Below are 25,604 nucleotides of genomic sequence, written 5' to 3'. Positions count from 1 at the left end.
AAAGGTCCCTAGTAGATGTGTTGTCTGGGAGATAGTAGTAATCAGAGGGCCTTGCCAAAATCTCTGAAATATTAAGAGTGTGTCATCTGTCACAGTGTTTCGGAGCAGGGTCCTCTCCTCAAGGACTGGGGCCGTATGGCAGCTCATTTCATCCGGGACCAGTGGACGTGCCTGGGCTACGGGAGGAGAATAGGCCCACCCGGGCCCCTGGAGCTCCCCAGGGCATCAGGGTCCCTCCAGGCTGCTATAGAGGCTCTGTCTCTGTTACCCAGTGGCCTGGTACTGCCTGTACTGGACTTCATGGCCTCAATGTTGCCACAGGTGAGTCTTAGAATTGACTACAGCTGATATTGTCATGTCCACTACCTGGCTGAGACATATTTTCTCACCCAGCTCTCTACAGGCTTGTCCACACCAATAACCATGTTTAAAGGAATAGTTCACCCAAATTACAAAACAACATATTTCCTTACCTTGTAAGCAGTCTATGGGTAAAGACTGTGAAATCCAAGCCTTGGTTTTGTTTAACAGCTGATTTTGACTGCAACAGTGTTTCAGTGGTCATGTGGCCAAGTCATTTATGTCCTGCTTTATATGGCTTCTGATAAGGCAATATGAAATAGTGAACCTGTATTTCCCCCTCCCCCACCAGGTGGCGCTGTCTGAGGAGGCCCTGTGTGTAGAGGCTGTGACTGTCTCCTGGAAGCTGGTGCTGGGACTGAGCAGTAACCCTCATGACTTCTGGCCCACCCTGCAGGGCTTTGTGACCATGGCCTTTCACCACAGCCTGCTGGAGTTAACAGAGCAGCAGGCACCTGGGCTCACTGCTACTCTACAACAGGTAACTAGAGGGAGGCATGGGGTATCAACACCTGGGTTCACTGCCACTCTACAACAGGTAACTAGAGGGAGGCATGGGGGTATCAACACCTGGGTTCACTGTTACTCTACAACAGGTAACTAGAGGGAGGCATGGGGTATCAACACCTGGGTTCACTGTTACTCTACAACAGGTAACTAGAAGGAGGCATGGGGTATCAACACCTGGGCTCACTGTTACTCTACAACAGGTAACTAGAGGGAGGCATGGGGTATCAACACCTGGGCTCACTGTTACTCTACAACAGGTAACTAGAGGGAGGCATGGGGTATCAACACCTGGGTTCACTGTTACTCTACAACAGGTAACTAGAGGGAGGCATGGGGTATCAACACCTGGGCTCACTGTTACTCTACAACAGGTAACTAGAGGGAGGCATGGGGTATCAACACCTGGGCTCACTGCTACTCTACAACAGGTAACTAGAGGGAGGCATGGGGTATCAACACCTGGGCTGAAAAAGTGGCTTAAGTCATTCAAATACTTTGAGCTGTTGTATGAGCCCGCAGATATGCGGACTATTCCATTGGTTCCATTTTGCCAGGCTAGCTCAATCAAGAGCAGCTAAAGTATTTTAAAGAAAATAAATCCTAATTGAACCCAGGTCTGTATGGACAGATCCGTGTTGTGGCAGGCAACGTGCTACATATTCACTACTAGGATAAATGTGGCTTGGCAATTAGTTTCAAGTGTTTAGCAGAACATGTTGTGGTTATTATGAGTATTAAAACACAGCGTTGATGTGGACACAACTGATGTGTAATTAACCCACTACTGACTCCTCTCAATCTCTAGATAGCCGTTGAGTTGATGGAACTCTCCCAGGCCAAGACCGGTGTATTCAACGTTCTGATCCAACACTGCTGCCACACCTGGCTGCCCTCTGACCCAGGAAGTGAAGGCGAGAGCCAATCAGATGCCATGTTCTCCAGTGCCCTACTGCACCTTGACATCCTGGCTGAGGCATGTGTGTATGGACCTGTGTTCAGGAGGGACCAAAGGTGGGTGTGGAGTGAGAGTGAGATGTGAGCGAGGGACAGAGAATGTGAGAGAGTGTGTTATTGGAGTGGTGGTTGTGGACTGAGGGTCATGTCTGGATAATGGATCGTCTTCTCCATAGGCTGATCCAGGAGGTCCAGGTCTATGTGGAGAGGCTTGGAGAGGAGTGTGCTGCTAACACTGCAGTCCCCAGGTCAGCTGCTGAACTCACTTCATCTACTGTACTGTACTGTACTGTACTGTAGTCTACTGTACTATACTGTACTGTAGTCTACTATACTATACTGTAGTATACTGTACTATACTGTAGTCTACTGTACTGTACTGTAGTCTACTATACTATACTGTACTGTAGTCTACTGTACTGTACTGTAGTCTGCTGTACTGTAGTCTACTGTACTGTAGTCTACTGTACTATACTATACTGTAGTCTACTGTACTATACTGTACTGTAGTCTACTATACTATACTGTACTGTAGTCTACTGTACTGTACTGTAGTCTGCTGTACTGTAGTCTACTGTACTGTAGTCTACTGTACTATACTATACTGTAGTCTACTGTACTATACTGTAGTGTACTATACTGTACTGTAGTCTACTGTATTGTACTGTAGTCTACTGTACTATACTATACTGTAGTCTACTGTACTATACTGTAGTCTACTGTACTGTACTGTAGTCTACTGTACTATACTGTAGTCTACTATACTGTAGTCTGCTGTACTGTAGTCTACTGTACTGTAGTCTACTGTACTATACTGTAGTCTGCTGTACTGTACTGTAGTCTACTGTACTGTACTGTAGTCTACTGTACTATACTGTAGTCTACTATACTGTAGTCTGCTGTACTGTACTGTAGTCTACTGTACTGTAGTCTACTGTACTGTAGTCTGATGTACTGTAGTCTACTGTACTGTAGTCTACTGTACTATACTGTAGTCTACTGTACTGTACTGTAGTCTACTGTACTATACTGTAGTCTACTATACTGTAGTCTGCTGTACTGTAGTCTGCTGTACTGTAGTCTACTGTACTATACTGTAGTCTGCTGTACTGTACTGTAGTCTACTGTACTGTACTGTAGTCTACTGTACTATACTGTAGTCTACTATACTCTAGTCTGCTGTACTGTACTGTAGTCTACTGTACTGTAGTCTACTGTACTGTAGTCTACTGTACTGTAGTGTACTGTACTGTAGTCTACTGTACTATACTGTACTGTAATGTACTGTACTGTACTATAGTCTACTGTACTATACTATAGTCTACTGTACTGTAGTCTACTGTACTGTAGTCTACTGTACTATACTATACTGTAGTCTACTGTAGTCTACTGTAATGTACTGTACTGTAGTCTACTGTACTGTACTGTAGTCTACTGTACTGTAGTCTACTGTACTGTACTGTAGTCTACTGTACTGTAGTCTACTGTAGTCTACTGTAGTGTACTGTACTATAGTCTATTGTACTGTACTTGAGTCTACTGTACTGTACTGTAGTCTACTGTACTGTAGTCTATTGTACTATACTATACTGTAGTCTACTCTACTGTTCTGTAGTCTACTCTACTGTTCTGTAGTCTACTGTTCTCTACTCTACTGTTCTGTAGTCTACTCTACTGTTCTGTAGTCTACTCTACTGTTCTGTTGTCTACTGTTCTGTCGTCTACTGTACTGTTCTGTAGTCTACTGTACTCTACCATACACAGTCTACTGTACTGTAGTCTACTGTCCTGTACTATACTGTACTATATATAGTCTACTGTACTCTACTGTACACAGTGCACTGTAGTCTACTGTACTGTAGAATACTGTAGTCTACTGTACTATACTGTAGTCTACTGTACTGTAGAATACTGTAGTCTACTGTACTATACTGTAGTCTACTGTACTGTAGAATACTGTAGTCTACTGTACTATACTGTAGTCTACTCTACTGTAGAATACTGTAGTCTACTGTACTATACTGTAGTCTACTCTACTGTACTATACTGTAGTCTACTGTACTATAATGTCGTGGTCCTCTGGAGCTCAGTTGGTAGAGCATGGGGCTTGCGATGCCAGGATAGTGGGTTTGATTCCTGGGACCACCCATACATAAAATGTATGCACCCATGACTGTACGTTGCTTTGGATAAAGGTGTCTGTTAAATGGTATATATTAGTATTATTTATTACTGTAGTGGGACTGGAACCTATAAACTAACCCCTCACTGTAGTGGGATTGGAACATATAACCTGACCCCTCACTGTAGTGGGACTGGAACATATCACCTGACCCCTCACTGTAGTGGGACTGGAACATATCACCTGACCCCTCACTGTAGTGGGACTGGAATATATTACCTGACCTCTCACTGTAGTGGGACTGGAACCTATAACCTGACCTCTCACTGTAGTGGGACTGGAACATATTACCTGACCTCTCACTGAAGTGGGACTGGAACCTATAACCTGACCTCTCACTGTAGTGGGACTGGAACATATTACCTGACCCCTCACTGTAGTGGGACTGCAACATATTACCTGACCCCTCACTGTAGTGGGACTGCAACATATAACCTGACCCCTCACTGTAGTGGGACTGGAACCTATAACCTGACCTCTCACTGTAGTGGGACCGGAACCTATAACCTGAGCCCTCACTGTAGTGGGACCGGAACATATTACCTGACCTCTCACTGTAGTGGGACTGGAACCTATAACCTGACACCTCACTGTAGTGGGACTGGAACATATTACCTGACCTCTCACTGTAGTGGGACTGGAACCTATAACCTGACCTCTCACTGTAGTGGAATTGGAACATATTACCTGACCTCTCACTGTAGTGGGACTGGAACATATTACCTGACCTCTCACTGTAGTGGGACTGGAACATATTACCTGACCCCTCACTGTAGTGGGACTGGAACCTATAACCTGACCTCTCACTGTAGTGGGACTGGAACCTATAACCTGAGCCCTCACTGTAGTGGGACTGGAACCTATAACCTGAGCCCTCACTGTAGTGGGACTGGAACATATTACCTGACCTCTCACTCTAGTGGGACTGGAACATATTACCTGACCTCTCACTGTAGTGGGACTGGAACATATTACCTGACCTCTCACTGTAGTGGGACTGGAACCTATAACCGGACACCTCACTGTAGTGGGACTGGAACATATTACCTGACCTCTCACTCTAGTGGGACTGGAACATATTACCTGACCTCTCACTGTAGTGGGACTGGAACATATTACCTGACCCCTCACTGTAGTGGGACTGGAACATATTACCTGACCCCTCACTGTAGTGGGACTGGAACATATTACTTCACTCCTCACTGTAGTGGGACTGGAACATATTACCTGACACCTCACTGTAGTGGGACTGGAACATATTACCTGACACCTCACTGTAGTGGGACTGGAACATATTACCTGAGCCCTCACTAGTGGGACTGGAACATATTACCTGACCCCTCACTGTAGTGGGACTGGAACATATTACCTGACCCCTCACTGTAGTGGGACTGGAACCTATAACCTGACCCCTCACTGTAGTGGGACTGGAACATTTACCTGACCTCTCACTGTAGTGGGACTGGAACCTATAACCTGACCTCTCACTGTAGTGGAACTGGAACATATTACCTGAGCCTTCACTGTAGTGGGACTGGAACATATTACCTGAGCCCTCGCTGTAGTGGGACTGGAACATATTACCTGACCTCTCACTGTAGTGGGACTGGAACCTATAACCTGACCCCTCACTGTAGTGGGACTGGAACCTATAACCTCACCTCTCACTGTAGTGGGACTGGAACCTATAACCTGAGCCCTCACTGTAGTGAGACTGGAACATATTACCTGACCTCTCACTGTAGTGGGACTGGAACATATTACCTGACCTCTCACTGTAGTGGGACTGGAACATATTACCTGACCCCTCACTGTAGTGGGACTGGAACATATTACTTCACTCCTCACTGTAGTGGGACTGGAACATATTACCTGACCCCTCACTGTAGTGGGACTGGAACATATTACCTGACCCCTGACTGTAGTGGGACTGGAACATATTACCTGACCTCTCACTGTAGTGGGACTGGAACATATTACCTGACCTCTCACTGTAGTGGGACTGGAACATATTACCTGACCTCTCACTGTAGTGGGACTGGAACATATTACCTGACCCCTCACTGTAGTGGGACTGGAACATATTACCTGACCTCTCACTGTAGTGGGACTGGAACATATTACCTGACCCCTCACTGTAGTGGGACTGGAACATATTACTTCACTCCTCACTGTAGTGGGACTGGAACATATTACCTGACCTCTCACTGTAGTGGGACTGGAACCTATAACCTGACACCTCACTGTAGTGGAACTGGAACATATTACCTGACCCCTCACTGTAGTGTATTCAGGCTATAAAAACATGGAGTCGACCACATCACTGACAATAGTGGACCTTCTTTGTACTATAGTCAACAGTGAATGTAGTCCCTATTTCTCTGCAGAGATCCATTTATCTGTAAGCTTTCTGTTTCTCTCTGGCAGTGATAACCGGGATGACCAGTTCCCACGTGTGTGTGTCGTGGCGTTCCTCAGCCGCCTCCAGCCCTCTAATCAGCTGCATGAGAGACTGATGGAAGAACTGGTTCTCCGCTTGCTGAAAAAGGTAAGACCAGGGCGCTTCCTCAATTAGTCTTTCCTCGCGTCCTCTCTCCTTACCTCCTTCTCAAAACGCATTAGAGGAGAACATCCTAGGTTCCTCCTCTCAGATCTTATCCTCCAATTCATTTTGAGGAGGAGGTGACTATAGAGGACGGTAGGAATCAAGGAAAGACTGACACAGCTGGAGATTTGGCTTGTTTATAGTCCATGATGTATACTCATTCAGTGTGTGTGTTCATAGCATCACACACATGAATCCAGTTCATACTGCAGTAATATATTAAAGACCACTGTCCATCTCCCTGAGCTCCAACACAGTAGTTATTAGTTCATGTGTAGTTTTAAAGACAGGCCTAAGTCTTTTTCTCTTTCAGGATGAGGCCATATCAAAGTCAAAACAGCGTTACTATAGCAACTCCCTGCAGCATCGTGTCAAGAACAGGGTGTGGCAGACACTACTGATGCTGCTGCCCAAACTGAGAGGGGTGAGACACACACACACACACACACACACACACACACACACACACACACACCTGAATGAACCCTCTATTAACCCTGTGTTTGTGTTCATCCAGGAGTTTGTAGGTACCGTTCTGGGTCGTGTGTTTGAGGCAGGTTTCGTCAGTAACCAGGCCTCAGTCAAGTACCTGATAGAGTGGGAGATGGTTCTAATCCTAGTCCAGTATCCTGAACACATAGACCGACTCTGGACCTGCTTCAGTGTGGTGAGTGGGAGATGGTTCTAATCCTAGTCCAGTATCCTGAACACATAGACCGACTCTGGACCTGCTTCAGTGTGGTGAGTGGGAGATGGTTCTAATCCTAGTCCAGTATCCTGAACACATAGACCGACTCTGGACCTGCTTCAGCGTGGTGAGTGGCAGATGGTTCTAATCCTAGTCCAGTACCCTGAATACAATCTGACTCTGGGCCTACTTCAGGGTGGTGAGTGGCAGATGGTTCTAATCCTAGTCCAGTACCCTGAACACAATCTGACTCTGGGCCTACTTCAGGGTGGTGAGTGGCAGATGGGTGATCTGGGTGATGAGTGCTTACCCTTTTCGGATGTGTATGTGACCACTGCGGGAATTGAACCCTCAACCTTGGTGTTGCTAGTGCCATGCGCTTACCCACTGTGCCACACAATACCACAAAAACTGGCATCTATTGTATTGTCACTGAATGAAAACTGGCGTCTATTTTCACTGGCTTAAAGAACTTGTAATAGTCAATATTGATCTATAGCCAATGTGTCTAATTGATGTGATTTGTGTCTGAACAGGATCAAGAGAAGACCAAGACCAGTGTCTGTACCTTCCTGTCTGTGTTAGTCCACCTCAACATCATCATGCCTCAACTCAAGGAGAAGGTAAGATCCACATGTCACCATCATGAAGTAAAACCTTCAAAGCACAGGGGACTCTTCCTCCTCTCCTGAGCCCCTCTCCTCCTCCTCTGTGTCCCTCCCAACCAGGCAGTGGCTTAAGGCCATGGACACGATCCTCCAGTTGTGTTTCAGTGTGTTTCAGCCATAACTTCAGTGTTCACACCTCTCTCCCTTTTCTCTCTCTCCATTTCTCTCTATATCTCTATCTCTCTGTCGCTCTGTACCCCCCCCCCCCCCCCCCACCAGGCAGTACAGTGGCGTAAGGCCCTGGATGTTATTCTCCAGTGGTGTTTCAGTGTGTTTCAGCCATAACTTCAGTGTTCACACTTCTCTCCCTTCTCTCTGTTCTCTCTCTCTCTCCGTCTCTCTCTATCTCTGTCTCTCTCTGCATCTCTCTCTCTCTGTCTCTCTCTCTACCCCCCCCCCCCCCCCCCCACCCACCACCAGGCAGTACAGTGGCGTAAGGCCCTGGATGTTATTCTCCAGTGGTGTTTCAGCCATAACTTCAGTGTCCGTCTGTACGCCCTGCTGGCCCTGAAGAGGGTGTGGGGTCTGGAGGGGGCGAGGGCCGAGGCCGAGGAGGGGGCCGGGGGAGCGGATGGGCTCGGGGGGCTGGCCACCGTCGTTAAGGCCTGTCTGCACCAGGCTGAGGCTATGCAGAGTACTGGGTGAGTGAGTTACATATGAACTAGGATTATTATGTTGCCAAGGTTGCCGCAGGAATCACATTCTAAAATTAATTCTGTACACTATTCATAACATGTATATACGCGCATGACTGTAAATGGCTTTGGATTAAAGTGACTGCTAAATGGCTTTGGATTAGAGTGACTGCTAAATGGCTTTGGATTAAAGTGACTGCTAAATGGCTTTGGATTAAAGTGACTGCTAAATGGCTTTGGATTAAAGTGACTGCTAAATGGCTTTGGATTAGAGTGACTGCTAAATGGCTTTGGATTAGAGTGACTGCTAAATGGCTTTGGATTAGAGTGACTGCTAAATGGCTTTGGATTAAAGTGACTGTAAATGGCTTTGGATTAAAGTGACTGCTAAATGGCTTTGGATTAAAGTGACTGTAAATGGCTTTGGATTAAAGTGACTGCTAAATGGCTTTGGATTAAAGTGACTGCTAAATGGCTTTGGATTAAAGTGACTGTAAATGGCTTTGGATTAAAGTGACTGCTAAATGGCTTTGGATTAAAGTGACTGCTAAATGGCTTTGGATAAAGGTGTCTTCTAAGTTTTTATTATTTGACCTTTATTTAATTAGGCAAGTCAGTTAAGAACAAATTCTTATTTTCAATGACGGCCTAGGAACAGTGGGTTAACTGCCTTGTTCAGGAGCAGAACGACACATTTTTACCTTGTCAGCTCGGGGATTCGATCTAGCTACCTTTCGGTTACTAGTCCAACGCTCTAACCACTAGGCCGGGGTAGGCAGTCATTGTAAATAAGAATTTGTTCTTAACTGACTTGCCTAGTTAAATAAATACATTATTGGACTCATATAACTACTGTATATCTCTGTACAGAAATGCCAATAAGAACTGGACCAGGATTCAGGACCACTTCTTCTTTGGTGTCTTTCATCCTGTTAGAGACTATAGTGTGGAAGTAAGACACTGCAACCATTGTGTTGTTGATTGATTGTGTGAATTTGAAGAATCAAATGTTTTTGTATGTGAATCTTTTAAAATCTCTTGATTCATTGTAATTTGACCTAATTGCTTAGGGTCTCTAAAAACGAATAAACTGAGTGGTGATTGAGGAGAGACGACGTGTGTAAACTGTCCTTTTTCCTCCCGTCTCTCCCATGCCAGACCATATTCTACACATTCCCCAGCCTATCGGAGGTGTTTGAGGACGAGTGGATTCCGCCCTGGAAGTTTGAGAAGTTGGTGGACTTCTCCCAGAGTGCATCTCTTCCGTTGAGAAACCCTGTCCCTGACCTGAGCCAGATTCAGCCTGGAGACTGGATCCAGCAGGATAAAGGTACATTCCCCTGAGGGGATAAATGTTGTATTGACCTGAAAAAGGTATCACCACTAGATGGCAGCAGAGACTGTACCCAACAGACAGCTACTCTGGTTAAAGTGGAGATCACAGCTATTCAACTATTGGGCTGAAGTACTGCTGGTTCTCCTTTCTACCTGGTAGTTAAATGATCAATTCATGAAATTGATTGGCCAAGTCCCTGATTTTCTAATGAAGGAATGAGAACCAGAAGTGTTCTGGCCCTCCAGGACTTGAGTTTAAAAGCCCTGGTGTAGATGCCTCAGTGTGTTGTTGTTTGTTAGGGGATCAGGATGGTGAGGAGCGCTGGGCCGAGGTCCAGAAGAAGATGACCCCCTGGAGGTTGGGGATCCAGGAACAGGAGCCAGAGCTGGGTCTGGTGCCCCAGCAGAGAGCAGCACGCCTGGGCAAGCTGCACAGTGCCCTCCTGGTGGTTGCCTCGCTCATAGACAAGCCCACCAACCTGGGAGGTTAGTTATTTATTTTCTATTTAACCTCTATTTATACAGGTAAGTCAATGCTGAACAACTTGGTACAGGATGAATGTTTTAACCATCATCTGCTGATCTCTCTGGGTTCTATGTGTAACGGAGGTGGAATGATGAACCATGTTCACATGATGAGTAACCTTGCTTGAGACCTGAAGACTTGCGTTAGCTCCCCAGGCTTGAGCTCAAGGAGCTAACACAGTTATGTAGTGTGCAGGAGACCCTGGTTTGAATCCAGTCGGTCACATATGAACCCACAGCCATTTCTATCCAGCTATATTGTATTGCATTGTATTCTATTATTTTCCATTAGCTACCCAATATACTTGGTGTTGCTATGCGTTGCCATGCAAACAGAGAGCAGCAGGCAGAGCTACATAAACCAATCAGTCCTAATCAGAGTTTGTTTAAGGACCACTAGGACTGCATCATAACAGACTCATTTTATGTTCTCCACTGGGCTGCTGTATTGCTGCGCTGCCTGTTATCTCAGTTTATGTAAGCCTTACGTTGATGTAAATTAGTTTATACAGGAGAAGACTTTATGAACCAATAGTGACATTTTTTATTTATTTAACCTTTATTTAACTAGACAAGTCAGTTAAGAACAAATTCTTATTTTCAATGACAGCCTAGGAACGGTGGGTTAACTGCCTTGTTCAGGGACAGATTTTTACCTTGTCAGCTCAGGGATTTGATCTTGCACCCTTTCGGTTACTAGTCCAACACTAACCACTAGGCTACCTGCCGCCCAGCTATGTCCAAATAGCACCCTATTCCCTATGTAGCGCACTACTTTTGACCAGAGCCCTGTTTTCCCTGGTCAAAGGTAGTACACTATATAGGGAACAGGGTGCCATTCGGGGCACAGCCACGATGATATAAAAGAGGAGGCTGATACTTGGACTGTAAATGTTTATTCATTTATCCACAGAAGGAGCAAGAAAACATGGGAGGATAAGTGTTTGTTCTGTCTAGCCCTGACTGTCCCCTGCCTCTTGTCCAGGCTGTTTAGCCTAGGATACAACCTCCCCAGATGTCTGGTCCAGGCTGTTTAGCCTAGGATACAACCTCCCCAGATGTCTTGTTGTGTAATGACTTTTCTTTCTTTTTTTAAACCAAATGTTTCTGTTTTTTCCTTTGAATGCAATATATCCAGGTAATGTCTATATAACCATTTGTATCCCACAGAAATGTTAAAAAGCTGCTGGTTGTTGATTTGGTCATTTGTTGACATTCCTTTTGTCTTACACGGTCACTCACTCAGAAACACCTGATGTAAGACTTTGCATGTTAGAGAACGATTTCTGTACAGCACTTTGAGATATCAGCTGATGTAAGAAGGGCTATATAAATACATTTGATTTGATTTTGATTTGAGTTAACCCACTGTTCAAAGTGCTCAAAGTGCTGTATAGAAACCCAGCCTAAAACCCCAAACAGCAAGCAATGCAGGTGTAGAAGCACGGTGGCTAGGAAAATCTCCCTAGAAAGGCCAAAACCTAGGAAGAAACCTAGAGAGGAACCAGGCTATGAGGGGTGGCCGGTCTTCTTCTGGCTGTGCCGGGTGGAGATTATAACAGAACAGTAGGCCGTCATTGTAAATAAGAATTTGTTCTTAACTGACTTGCATAGTTAAATAAAGGTTCAATTAAAAAATATATAGAAATGTGAGAACCATTTTAGGTCTTTTTGTTCAGGGATTCTAACCCTGAAAAGTCTCTTCTTTCATAGTTCTTATCACTCTTTCCTCCACCTTGCTATAAGAATGAGAGATTGAGCGATAAGGTATTATTTATCCAAGTCTTTGACTAGAAAGGGTTCCTTTTCTTTGAGTGCAGTAAAGAATGCAGCTTTGACGTGTGGTCCACCTGAATTCAGTGCCTCGTATATCACTCATCTTGTCCTGCCGGGTCGGTGCAGCGCTGATATTTGCATTGATCTCTTCACCAATCATGCCCTTTGTCAAGAGAACATCTGCTATGGCAGACACATTATTGACTCTTTGAATGAGCTGTGGTCTGAATTGATCAACAAACTCAATGTCTCTTGTGGATGAATCATCTCTGTATTCATCTGTTCGTATTTCAGCTTTCCATAAAGATTCTCCCTTCTCACTTATCAACTCCATTTCAAAGTCCATCGCAGCGTTCTTTATGTACACTTCAAAGTAGTTTGGCCTGGTGCTTCTCAGCTTGATCTTTTCTGGCGTAATCGAGGATTGACACGAGGTCTTGAGGGTGAAGCGACTCCCCTTCCGATGGGACTTCTCCGGCTTTGGCTTTGGAAGTCTTAAGAATCCATATCACTTCTCCTGTGCCTCCACCTCCCGTGCTAGAGAAGGATCACATCGGATCACATATGTGTGTAAGGTGAGGAGTGCTCTGGTGGACCTGAAGATCAGAAGGTCACAGTGCACTCTCCAATGCAACCCACGTCTCAGTACCAAACCCTTGCCAGAGAAGGAGGGATAAAGCAGTTTGGCGTGGAACCGCGTCACCTCATCCACTTCTTCCACAAGCACTCTGTTGTCTTTCACATGTAGAACCTTCATGTCTTCTCTCAAGGAGGATTGTGGGTAGTCTGGATCTATACAGACAAAGTGTGGCAGATTAATTTCTTCTAGTTTGCCAGAAATCATTGTGATGTCCAGTAATGGACCTCCTTCTTCCAGCTGCATGTTGTTCAGAGTGGCCCTGTGAGGCTCCCAGGAGCTGAACTGGTATCGCAGGCTGACTTTGCTCTCACATACCCACCGCAGCCCTGATAAGATGCACTCGTAATGCCCTGCTGCAGAAGAGTCAAGTGTGTAGACGGTGGTCTCATCCTCTGTAGACACGGAGGGTTCAACCTGAATCCAGGACATTGAGCTCTTTATATGGTTGCAATTCAAACATGCCTTTGGACTATCGGTTTTAAGGCCAAACTCTTTTTGGAGACAGATATTTGACTCTGAATACTTGACTCCAATCTCTTTGGCCAGTTTAGTGATGATTGTTCCTACTGAATCCAGTGCCTTGTTGTAGAACTGTGTCATTTTTCCAGTGATAAAGCTACTACCATCCTTAAGTTTGTCCTTGATATTTGTCTGTATGACTTCAAGCCTATCTATCATTAAGTGCTGATATAAGTTATGGTCCAGCTCATTATCAATAGTTTGAAGAATTGGAGCTAAAGTCTCAGTACTGATACCATCCCTTTTACCAAGACGAAGTTTGTCCTTGATATTTATTTGTGGGACTTCAAGCCTATCTATCATTAAGTGCTGATATAAGTAATGGTCCAGCTCATTACCAATAGTTTTAATAATTGCAGCTATATTCTCAATTTCCTGTTCACCAGGTTCTTTCCATTCAATGATGTTTGAGAGCTCTTCAAGTCGTGACAACTGGGGTAGGAGAGGATTTGAATGTTCAGGACTGCTAGGTTCACAGTCATCATCATGTTGATCTTTTGATGTGGCCATTTTCACTCCAAAGGGGCAATCTGCAGTGGCTACATCAATGTTTGGACCTATAAAGCAGTAATGTTCAGGTTTAGCCATTGATTCTAGAAGAATATAACTTATACATTTTTTAAAAACCTTTATTTAACTAGGCAAGTCCGTTAAGAACAAATTCTTATTTACAATGTTGGCCTACCTCGGCCAAACCCAGACGATGCTGGGCCTATTGTGCGCCGCCCTATGGGACTCCCAATCACGGCCGGATGTGATACAGCCTGGATTCGAACCAGGGACTGTAGTGACGCCTCTTGCAGTGACGACCGCTGAGCCACTCAGGGGAGCCCAGAAATGCCAAATGAGCTTAGTTCAACTGTCTTACCCCATCAACCCAAAATATAAGCTAGTTATATGGCAACATTTGTAAACATTGTAATTGTAAACAAATACGGTATAGCCTCAAAACAAATTTGTAATCCACTTTCTACTGGAAATGTCTAGCCAGTTTCACACCTGACAGACAACGAATCAATGAATGAATGTCCAAATAAACAAAAGAAAGAAAGAAGAACTGCTGTGAAGTAGCCTTTCCCGCTGTAAGAGTTACTTTCAGTTTTAAGATGGGTGTGAACTGTGGACTGTGATTGGCTTTAATGCAGTCACATGGTCTTTGGGTAAAGGTGGATATTTTTAAGGTGGATTTTAAACAATATGATATTTTATACAGGGTGACTATCAGTTTTAGATTCCAAACAGAGATTTAAATGTGAGTTCCAAAGGCTGCAACTAGTTTTATCAGCTGATACAAAACACAGGAAAAACAGAATTTAGACTGCACCGGGCCTTTAAATAAAATGTTAAAAATGTGCATGCTCTGTCTGAAGGAAATTTCACCTTAGACCTGTAGCATACAAATAACTGAAACATGTAAATAGTGATTGTGTAATTGTGTGTGTGTGTGTAGGATGTGGGAGCTCATTGGGGCCAGTGGTCTGTAGATATACAATATCGCCCATTATACACTGAACTAAAATATAAACTCAACATGCGAAGATTTTACTGAGTTACAGTTCATACAGTATAAGGAAATGAGTTAATGTAAATAAATTCATTAGGCCCTAATCTATGTATTTCACATGACTGGGAATACAGATATGCATCTGTTGGTCACATATACCTTAAAAAAAAATGTTTTTAGACGGTTACGATGCCAAACTGCAGTCAGGTCAAGACCATGATGAGGACGATGAGCACACAGATGAGCTTCCCTGAGGCGGTTTCTGACAGTTTGTGCAGAAATGATTTGGTTGTGTAAACCCACAGTTTCATCAGCTGTCCGGGTGGCTGTTCTCAGACGATCTCGCAGGTGAAGAAGCCGGATATTGAAGGTCCTGGGTTGGCTTGGTTACACGAGGTCTGGGGTTGTGAGGCCAGTTGAACGTACTGCCAAATTCTCAAAAACGATGTTGGAGGCGGCTTATGGTAGAGAAATGCACATTCAATTCTCTGGTAACCGCTCTGGTGGACATTCCTGTAGTCAGCATGCCAATTGCACGCTCTATAAAAGACTTGAGACATCTGTGGCATTGTGTGACAAAACTGCACATTTTAGAGTGGCCTTTTATTGTCCCCAGCACAAGGTGCACTTGTGTAATGATCATGCTGTTTAACCAGCTTCTTGATTTGCCACACCTGTCAGGTGGATGGATTATCTTGACAAAAGAGAAATGCTCACTAACAGGGATGTAAACAAATTTGTGCGCAAAATTTAAGACAAATAAGCTATTTGTGCGTATGGAAAATGTCTGGCATCTTATTTCAGCTCATGAAACATGGGACCAACACTTTACATGTTGCATTTATTATTTTGTTCAGTGTAGTATGTGTTGGACAGTCTTTGCCAGGTCAGTGATAAACACTTTTGCGCTCTCTCTCCCTCTCTCTCTCTTGCTCTCTCTTTGCCTCTCTCACTCTCTCTCACTTTGTCTCTCTCTCTGTGTGTGTGTGTGTGTGTGTGTGTGTGTGTGTGTGTGTGTGAAGGTCTGTGTAGGACGTGTGAGATCTTCGGGGCCAGTGGTCTGGTGTTGGACAGTCTTCGCCACGTCAGTGATAAACACTTCCAGGCCCTGAGTGTCTCCTCTGAGCTATGGCTCCCCCTACTGGAGGTAGGTAGCAACACTTTAGTAGCCTAAACCACACCTGTCAAGCTCATTCCACAGAGGGCTGAGTGTCTGCAGGTTTTCACTCCTCCCTTGTACTTGATTGATGAATTAAGGTCACTAATTAGTAAGGAAGTCCCCTCCCCTGGTTGTCTAGGTTTTAATTGAAAGGAAAAAACAAAAACCAGCTGACACTTGGCCCTCAGTGGAATGATTTGGACACCCTTGACCTGAAGTCTCCAGTGCTGTAGTGGAGGGTGCAGATGTAGTGGAAGGAGGACAGCAGAACACTCTAGAATATTGAGATGCACACCAAGTTCTTTAACTCTACTGTGTTCAACTTACTTTTTAGGCAGCTAAAAAAGTGTTATGTTAACATCATATCTTTGTGTCTCTACCAGGTGAAGCCCGTAGAACTGGCTGACTTCCTGCAGCTGAAGAAGAGGGAGGGCTACTGCATTGTGGGAGTGGAGCAGACAGCCAATAGTCAGAGTCTAAAGGACTATAGGTTCCCTGAGAAGACTCTGTTACTGCTGGGGTAAAACCACTCTCCTGTATGACAGCAGAGCACATTGTCATCTCCAGTTGTATATAACTTTGTGTCATATTGGAAGTATTTTCTGCTTCAACACAAGCCATGACATGAAATGCAGTTATTCACTAACAGACAAACCACACAAATGAACAATCAATACATGACATACTTATTGCACATCAATTCATTGAATTGACTGTATAAACACACATGTACATACACAGCCATGGCCGGGACTGTCTCACGGGTCAGGGAGGAAGCTGACAAGGCTCTTTAATGGAATCTCAATAATGGAGTGAGTGTTCCCCTGGGCCCCTATCAGGCAGACACACAGCTCTGCTTCCTGCTGCAGTGAGGAGACGTGCCCAGGCATGCTGGTCTCTAATGGGTCCTCTGTGGAGGGAAGAACAGGGAACACAAACTACAGCCGTGCCTCACTGACGTACACATATACAATTGAAGTCGGAATTTTACATACACCTTAGCCAAATATATTTAAACTCAGTTTTTCACAATTCCTGACATTTAATCCTTGTAAAAATTCCCTGTCTTAGGTCAGTTAGGATCACCACTTTATTTTAAGAATGTGAAATGTCAGAATAATACTAGAGAGAATGATTTATTTCAGCTTTTATTTCATTCATCACAATCCCAGTGGGTCAGAAGTTTACATACACTCAATTAGTATTTGTTAGCATTGCCTTTAAATTGTTTAACTTGGGTAAAATGTTTCGGGTAGCCTTCCACAACAAGTTGGGTGAATTTTGGCCCATTCCTCCTGACAGAGCTGGTGTAACTGAGTCAGGTTTGTAGGCCTCCTTGCTCGCACATGCTTTTTCAGTTCTGACCACAAATGTTCTATAGGATTAAGGTCAGGGCTTTGTGATGTCCACTCCAATACCTTGACTTTGTTGTCCTTAAGCCATTTTGCTACAACTTTGGAAGTATGCTTGGGGTCATTGTCCATTTGGAAAACCCATTTGCGACCAAGCTTTAACTTCCTGACTGATGTCTTGAGATGTTGCTTCAATATATCCACATAATTTCCCTTCCTCATGCTGACAACGATTTTGTGAAGTACACCAGTCCCTCCTGCAGCAAAGCATCACAACAACATGATGCTGCCACCCCCGTGCTTCACGGTTAGGATGGTGTTCTTCAGCTTGCAAGCCTCCCCCTTTTTCCTCCAAACATAACGATGGTCATTATGGCCAAACAGTTCTATTTTTGTTTCATCAGACCAGAGGACATTTCTCCAAAAAGTACAATCTTTGTCCCCATGTGCAGTTGCAAACTATAGTCTGGCTTTTTTATGGTGGTTTTGGAGCAGTGGCTTCTTCCTTGCTGAGCGGCCTTTCAGGTTATGTCGATATAGGACTCGTTTTACTATGGCTCTAGATACTTTTGTACCTGTTTCCTCCAGCATCTTCAAGGTCCTTTGCTGTTGTTCTGGGATTGATTTGCACTTTTCGCAAAGTACGTTCATCTCTAGGAAACAGAACGCGTCTCCTTCCTGAGCGGTATGATGGCTGCGTTGTCCCATGGTGTTTATACTTGCGTACTATTGTTTGTACAGATGAACGTGGTACCTTCAGGCATTTGGAAATTGCTCCCACGGATGAACTGGACTTGTGGAGTTCTACGTTATTTTTTCTGAGGTCTTGGCTGATTTCTTTTGATTTTCCCATGATGTCAAGCAAAGAGGCACTGAGTTTGAAGGTAGGCCTTGAAATACATACACAGGTACACCTCCAATTGACTCAAATCATGTCAATTAGCCTATCAACAGCTTCTAAAACCATGACATCATTTTCTGGAATTTTCCAAGCTGTTTAAAGGCACAGTCAACTTACTGTATGTAAACTTCTGACCCACTGGAATTGTGATACATTGAATTATAAGTGAAATAATCTGTCTGTGAATAATTGTTGGAAAAATGACGTGTGTCATGCACAAAGTAGGTGTCCTAACCGACTTGCCAAAACTATAGTTTGTTAACAAGACATATGTGGAGTGGTTGAAACACTTATGTTGAAGTCCTTAAAACTAGTTTATGTAAACTTCTGACTTCGTGTGTGTGTGTGTGTGTGTGTGTGTGTGTGTGTGTGTGTGTGTGTGTGTGTGTGTGTGTGCGCACACGCTACAGAATGATGTTTGATCAATAGACACACATCGTTCAGTAATACACGTTTTTTCTCTACTGTGTGTACCATCTCCAATCGGCCTCTCTGTTATTAGTCTGTTATTGGAGGCTGATCATTCCTGGGTGGGGTGGTTGAGCTCGGTCAAACATACATGGTTTGTTTAAGCTGAGAGGGCCGAGGAGAGCTGCTATTTGTAATAAACACAACAAGGCAAAGTGTATCTTGCACTCAGTCAACACGCACACACCAGCACACACACACCAGCACACACACACCAGCACACACACACCAGCACACACACACCAGGACACACACACCAGCACACACACACACCAGCACACACACACACCAGCACACACACACCAGCACACACACACACACACCAGCACACACACACACACACCAGCACACACACACCAGCACACACACACCAGCACACACACACCAGCACACACACACCAGCACACACACACCAGGACACACACACCAGGACACACACACCAGCACACACACACCAGGACACACACACCAGCACACACACACCAGCACACCAGCACACACACACCAGCACACACACACCAGCACACACACACCAGCACACACACACACACAGCACACACACACCAGCACACACCAGCACACACACACACACACACCAGCACACACACACCAGCACACACACACCAGCACACACACACTAGCACACACACACCAGCACACACACACACCAGCACACACACACACACCAGCACACACACACACACCAGCACACACACACACACCAGCACACACACACACACCAGCACACACACACACACCAGCACACACACACCAGGACACACACACACCAGCACACACACACCAGCACACACACACCAGCACACACACACTAGCACACACACACCAGCACACACACACACCAGCACACACACACCAGCACACACACGCAGCCATTAGCCAGTGAACACTCCACCTGTTGTCTGCTCTGTTCCAGCACAGCAGGGTGTTTGTCTAATGTAACCCATTACAACCATACAATCTGTACCTGTCTCTGTCATATTGTTCACAGCAGGGTGTTTGTCTAATGTAACCCATTACAACCATATCTGTACCTGTCTCTGTCATATTGTTTACAGCAGGCCAGGGTGAATGTTCTGTAGATCAGTGACTAAGGCCAGAATTCAACCCCATCGCCCCTTTTCGGCTATGCACCTATTAAAGGCATTGCTCCTGCATTTGCAGAGACCACATTGTAGGTAACCACTGCATATGTCGGCTCAATTGGAAATTACCTTTAAATGTCTGTTGCGTGGATCTATATATATCTGGATCTAACACGGATCTAAATGAACTTCGACCTTACGCTATAGAAATAGAATGACATTGACTTGAATGGGAATGTCCAGTGTTCCAGTCCTTTTATTTCTGTGGACCAACATCCTATCTCGTCTCCTAGCACTCTGTTCCATATTTCACCTGTCTAGTTATTCTCCTTTTTATTCATACTTTCTTTCTCCTCCTCCCTCCTTCCTCCCTCCTCCTCTCTCCCGCCTTCCCCCCTACTTTAGTAATGAGCGTGAAGGTATCCCAGCTAACCTGCTCCAGCTGTTGGACGTGTGTGTGGAGATCCCTCAGCAAGGTGTCATCCGTTCCCTCAACGTACACGTGAGCGCCGCCCTGCTGGTTTGGGAGTACACCTGCCAGTACCTGTCCTCTACTGGAGGGAAGTCAGACTGAAACAGGGAGGGACGACCTGGACTTGTCCGATAAGAAACAAACATTTTCACTCTGTTGCAAAATGTTTTTTGAACGGTTTTCCATTGCGTGCACTAATGAACACAACCCCAGTGTGGGGGTAAAGCCGCCAGTACCTGCCCCCGCTGCGGAGTAGGGTGAAGTTGCCCCTTTACATTTTAGTCATTAAGCAGATGCTCTTATCCAGAGTGATTTACAGTAGTGAGTACATACAATATCACAATATCATACTGGTCCTCCGTGGGAATCAAACCCACAACCCTGGCGTTGCAAGCACCACGCTCTACCTACTGAGCTACACGGGGCCTTTCCCCACTAATGGTTAAGGTTAGAATTGGGGCAGGGGAAGCTGATCCTAGATCTGTACCTACAGGCAACTTCACCCCAGACCTAGTGAATCTGCTGTGGTGACTGACCCCTCTCTGTAACGCCCTAACCCTGCTGGTGTGGGGGTACACCCGGCCAATACCTCCCCCCTACTGGCCCTGCTTCTGGGGTGACCTCTGAACCTGGAACCTCTTTGTGATAACTGCGGTGTGAAGTTGCCCCTAGGCACAGATCTAAGATCAGCTTGAATGCCCTCCCCAAGTCCTAAACTTAACCATTTGAGGGGAAAACATGCCACTGACCCAACAGAAACCCAGTGTCAACCTCACCCTACTTCAGGCCTCTGAGATCTGGTCATGAAGGAAAGGAGACAAGGAGTCTAGGAGACTAGGAGAGAAATCGACCTCATTACTATTGATATGTTGTTCAAACCAGAGAGTTTCTTGTTATTGTCAAAGTCCCACCTCAGGCAGGTGTCAGTCATCAGAGGAGAAACCATTACTTACCTCTTCCATATGCTGTCACAGTTTCTGTGTTTTGTAGAATTTTTCAAAATTCATTTTATCCTTTTTTTTTACCCATTTAAAATGCAGCCTTAACCCTCCAATGGGCCATAGATGTAAAGAATGGATGTTAGTCTTACAAGTGATTACTTGTTATTAGACCTAGAACCCCATCTCGGATCCATTGGAGGTTATTTCCGTTTTAGCCGTGGCTAGATATTACATTAGAATATGCCAATGCGTTAGCTGTTTGTCGTTTGGACAGGGTCATGTTTCCAAGTGCTTTCCCAGGAAAGCAGCAGACACTTGATTTTCCCCGAGTCTCTGTTTTTTTCTGTGTGTTATTAAACACGGTACAATGCTTTTAGAGTGGAGAAATTGTTGGAGAAAGTAATGCATCTTTTTAAACAAATAAAACTATTTCGTAAGACCTCTGTTTTTCTTATCACACACATTTGGTTGATTTATGTTTTCCTTTACAAAGCATGTTATTTCTCACGGAGCCGTTCATAGCGCAGAAAGATCATTAGCTCACAGTAGGTTACCGAAAGGTGCCGTGCACCACGCCCAACTTTGACCAAGAATAACGTTGCGCAGGTGAACGAACCACTGAGCGGTGCGGCGGTGACAGACCGGTAGAGGATAGGAACAATGGATAATGAGAAGGAAACGTATTTACAAGATGACTAAAATGTATGTCGTTTACCCTGTGTAGAATTAATAGCCTATGGATATTTGGCGTCCAAAACTATTTCCAATCAGTATCAACAAAAAGTTTCAACTAGGCTAAATTGCATCAAAAAAGGAGAGTAGGCTATGGAGCAGCTAGGTGGCGCTTGGCTGGATACAAGTGCCCCTTTCCCGGATGAGATGCGGATTTCAGCCCGGAATGCGACGGCGGAGGCTCGGCTCAACTTGTCCCCCCGAACTAAGCTGGTTCTGGAGGTCCTGATGGTGTTGATGTGTCTCGGCGCAGTCACAGGTGTGTGTCATCATAACGCAGATGCGCAACTGCAAGGAAAACGTTTTATTTTCATACAGCTCATGAAAATATACTTAATAATTTCGAAAAAGTCAATCGCTTTTTAGTTTTCACTGACTTCCAGTTATATGCTTTATCTTCATTGTAGCTTTAGACGCAAATTATGTTCCCCTCTGCCTTCAATACATTGGGCTTCTATAATGGTTTTAATTAAAATGTTGGGTTTAAGAGGTCCTAAACCCTGATTAAAAAGACTGAGCACTGATTAAATATGCCCTGAACACTGATTTGGAGAGCCTTTTATGCCTGTGTAAAATAATCAAGGGGAAACGCTGGTGTGATGCCTGCTGTACAAATCCCCGCTGGGTGCTGCTATACATTGGTGGCAGATGTCTCTGTGTGATGTGCTTTCTTTTAGAATGACACTGGCCATGTTTGTGATTAAAGCACCACAAGCATCGAAATATTGTTTTTGATGTTGCCTTATTCTTTCAATGGATTTTGTAGCAATGGCTTTTCTTAGAAACATGCTTTGAGACCTCAACAGTGGGCCTACTCTGAAACTTGCTGTTTAAATTAAAGCGGCAATCAGCAGTTGAAACAACAACAACCACGCGTTTTCCCTGCCCCCGTTCCTCTACAAAGCTGAGGGTTGGGGCTGAAGAAATATAACCACTCTCAAATTCATGGACGTAGCTATGGATGCCAGGACTGACCATCCAGGAGATCAAATGATAGTTTTAACCATGTTCTGAGGCTATATAGTGTTTTTACATTTACTTTGTTTACAAACATTGGTGGAGAACAAGTTTATATTTTGGGTTCTGATGAGGTAGGACAGTTGAACTAAGCTCATGAGGCATAAGTTCTTCAAGAATCAATGGGTACATACAGATAACTGCCAAAATAAAGGAAACACTTGAGTAAATGAGGGATACAAAGTGTATATTGATCATTAAGCAATTATCATCCCATCATGCTTAGGGTCATGTATAAAAAATTCCCAGTTGCCCATTATTTTGGCTACCATGGCTAGAAGAGATCTCAGTTGTGGGTGTGTCAGTCAGTCACCCAGGCAGTCACCAGATCCCAACCCAATTGAACACTTACTGTATGGGAGATTCTGGAGTTGCACATGAGACAGCGGTTTCCACCATCATCAACAAAACACCAAATGATAGAATTTCTAATGGAAGAGTGGTGTTTCATCACTCCAATAAAGTTCCAAACAATTGTAGAATCTATGCCAAGCTGTTCTGGCTCGTGGTGGCCAAGCGCCCTATGAAGACGCTGTATGTTGGTGTTTCCTTTATTTTGGCAGTTACCTGTATCATTAATTTCCCGAGGTGGGACCGAGTCACTATTATTCGAGTCACAAGCAAGTCTCAAGACATAAGGTCCAAATCACAAGTCCAGTCACGAATAGAACTGGTCGAGTTTGGAGTCAAGTCCAAGTCGTGCATTGTAAGAGCAAGTCAAGTCACAGGTTTTTTTTCAAGTCAAGTAAAATAAAAAAAACGATACATGCAATGACTTGTTCAACTACAAATATGTGTCTATTTATTGAGGCTACCAGACAGTCCTTTTCATTATTTTGTCTACAACACATTTTGATGATGTAATAATGAATTTGAACAACAAATTCCAAATGCAAGCTTCATAAGTAAATTATCAATTTCAAGCAATTTCAACATACCAAAAGACAAGTAGGCCTATGCTAGTAATTGTGCTGCTTGATTGCTGGTGCGCTTGTAAAGTAAACAGTTAATATTATTTTGGAGCTACATATTTATTTATGGCAATCCTCTCTCTCTACAATGTGACGTTTGCCGGCACCCGATCCTATAGTTGTACAGCAAAGCAGCAATCTGTTCGCTAGATCATTGTTTCCTAAACGTTTTGACCGGAGTGCGCCAAAAATGAGTGGTTCAACGCTCGCGAACTCCCGCGCACGCACATGCACACGCGAACACAATCTCTGAGCAGATGTAGCCTGTCATTGCCATAGAAATAAGAATTCATACAGCTATAAACGGTTATGCATTTTCAAAACACAAGATACAGAAATAAACTGCGTTTTACACCTGCATTTGAGCTGAAAGTCATTAATGTCTGTCAATATCAACTAGGGATATCATGTCACTTCTCTAGAGTTCAGAGCAAACAGCATCATAACGCTTCGAACACACCGACAGTGTAGTTGGCGCTAAATAGTATGCGGCATAATATGGATATGTATGCAACAAAAGTTCAACAATCACCTTCTGCTACCATTTCTGTCAAGCCGTTAACGCATACAGTTTGACGCATACGTTCGATAAATCCAACGTATGCACCACACCGAACGCACCGCAACTGCCTCTGCAACGCAATACTGTAAAGCAAACGCAGCGTTTCAATGGAAATGAATATAATTCTGGTGTTCCAAAATGCAAATTTACTGTGGTGTGTTCGGTTACAAGCCCTACTCACTGTATGCAGCGGAGGTTCAGCATTCGCTATACATATAAATTCCACAGAATATGTTACATCTTACATTTACATTACATTTAAGTCATTTAGCAGACGCTCTTATCCAGAGCGACTTACAAATTGGAAAGTTCATACATATTCATCCTGGTCCCCCCGTGGGGAATGAACCCACAACCCTGGCGTTGCAAGCGCCATGCTCTACCAACTGAGCCACACGGGACCTTATCTTCATCTGATAAGTACTGAAGGCAGTGCGATGTTACAGCTATCTTATGACATATAGCCAATGCGCAGAACTGAGGTACTATATATATAGCTTAATTAACTCACCCAAACTAGGCCTATCTGAAATGTGAAAAGGATCAATGAAATTGCCATGTTGCCTGTTGTTCTGGCAAAGATGCTCTGTAACAGATTGCTGAGCTGTATATAGATACTATCAACGTAGGCTACTCTGTTTTTACCAGGCAAAACCGGAGAGGATGAAACAAGTGATTTTTGGTCACTTATCTGGATATGCGCGGGGCGGCCGATGCTGCAGACTGGTCATTGGTCAACAGTCAGTAGGCACATCTTTTCAGTTCTGAAGCACACGATGCTGCAGACTGGTCATTGGTCAACAGTCAGTAGGCACATCTTTTCAGTTCTGAAGCACACGATGCTGCAGACTGGTCATTGGTCAACAGTCAGTAGGCACATCTTTTCAGTTCTGAAGCACATGATGCTGCAGACTGGTCATTGGTCAACAGTCAGTAGGCACATCTTTTCAGTTCTGAAGCACACGATGCTGCAGACTGGTCATTGGTCAACAGTCAGTAGGCACATCTTTTCAGTTCTGAAGCAC

At 44.4% G+C, this 25,604-nt stretch overlaps 2 protein-coding genes and 1 long non-coding RNA gene across 3 annotated transcripts in view; 2 read left to right on the top strand and 1 right to left on the bottom strand.

Moving 5' to 3' along the window:
• tarbp1 (TAR (HIV-1) RNA binding protein 1) overlaps positions 1 to 21,736 on the top strand; it is a 36,605-nt gene extending 14,869 nt beyond the window's left edge. Inside the window, exons 15-29 of the mRNA XM_071394444.1 lie at positions 96 to 321; positions 653 to 841; positions 1,676 to 1,881; positions 2,001 to 2,072; positions 6,434 to 6,554; positions 6,925 to 7,035; positions 7,129 to 7,278; positions 7,836 to 7,922; positions 8,388 to 8,608; positions 9,473 to 9,554; positions 9,761 to 9,932; positions 10,238 to 10,423; positions 15,924 to 16,048; positions 16,444 to 16,580; positions 20,290 to 21,736. Of these exons, the coding sequence (XP_071250545.1) occupies positions 96 to 321; positions 653 to 841; positions 1,676 to 1,881; positions 2,001 to 2,072; positions 6,434 to 6,554; positions 6,925 to 7,035; positions 7,129 to 7,278; positions 7,836 to 7,922; positions 8,388 to 8,608; positions 9,473 to 9,554; positions 9,761 to 9,932; positions 10,238 to 10,423; positions 15,924 to 16,048; positions 16,444 to 16,580; positions 20,290 to 20,458 (2,254 nt within the window). The 3' untranslated portion in view covers positions 20,459 to 21,736. The remainder of the gene's footprint in view (positions 1 to 95; positions 322 to 652; positions 842 to 1,675; positions 1,882 to 2,000; positions 2,073 to 6,433; positions 6,555 to 6,924; positions 7,036 to 7,128; positions 7,279 to 7,835; positions 7,923 to 8,387; positions 8,609 to 9,472; positions 9,555 to 9,760; positions 9,933 to 10,237; positions 10,424 to 15,923; positions 16,049 to 16,443; positions 16,581 to 20,289) is intronic.
• On the bottom strand, positions 11,343 to 14,505 carry LOC139571509 (uncharacterized). Its single transcript, XR_011674311.1, has 2 exons — positions 14,083 to 14,505; positions 11,343 to 13,954 (listed from the first exon to the last, which is right to left on the bottom strand). It is a non-coding gene; the product is annotated as an uncharacterized lncRNA (long non-coding RNA).
• A 94-nt stretch (positions 21,737 to 21,830) lies between the features above and the next one.
• LOC139571508 (5-hydroxytryptamine receptor 1D) overlaps positions 21,831 to 25,604 on the top strand; it is a 22,525-nt gene continuing 18,751 nt past the window's right edge. Inside the window, exon 1 of the mRNA XM_071394445.1 lies at positions 21,831 to 22,288. Coding sequence (XP_071250546.1) covers positions 22,123 to 22,288 — 166 coding nt within the window. The 5' untranslated portion in view covers positions 21,831 to 22,122. The remainder of the gene's footprint in view (positions 22,289 to 25,604) is intronic.

This window comes from Salvelinus alpinus, chromosome 3, assembly GCF_045679555.1.
Source record: "Salvelinus alpinus chromosome 3, SLU_Salpinus.1, whole genome shotgun sequence".
NCBI lineage: Eukaryota > Metazoa > Chordata > Actinopteri > Salmoniformes > Salmonidae > Salvelinus > Salvelinus alpinus.
This window is presented reverse-complemented; position numbering and strand designations above follow the sequence as displayed.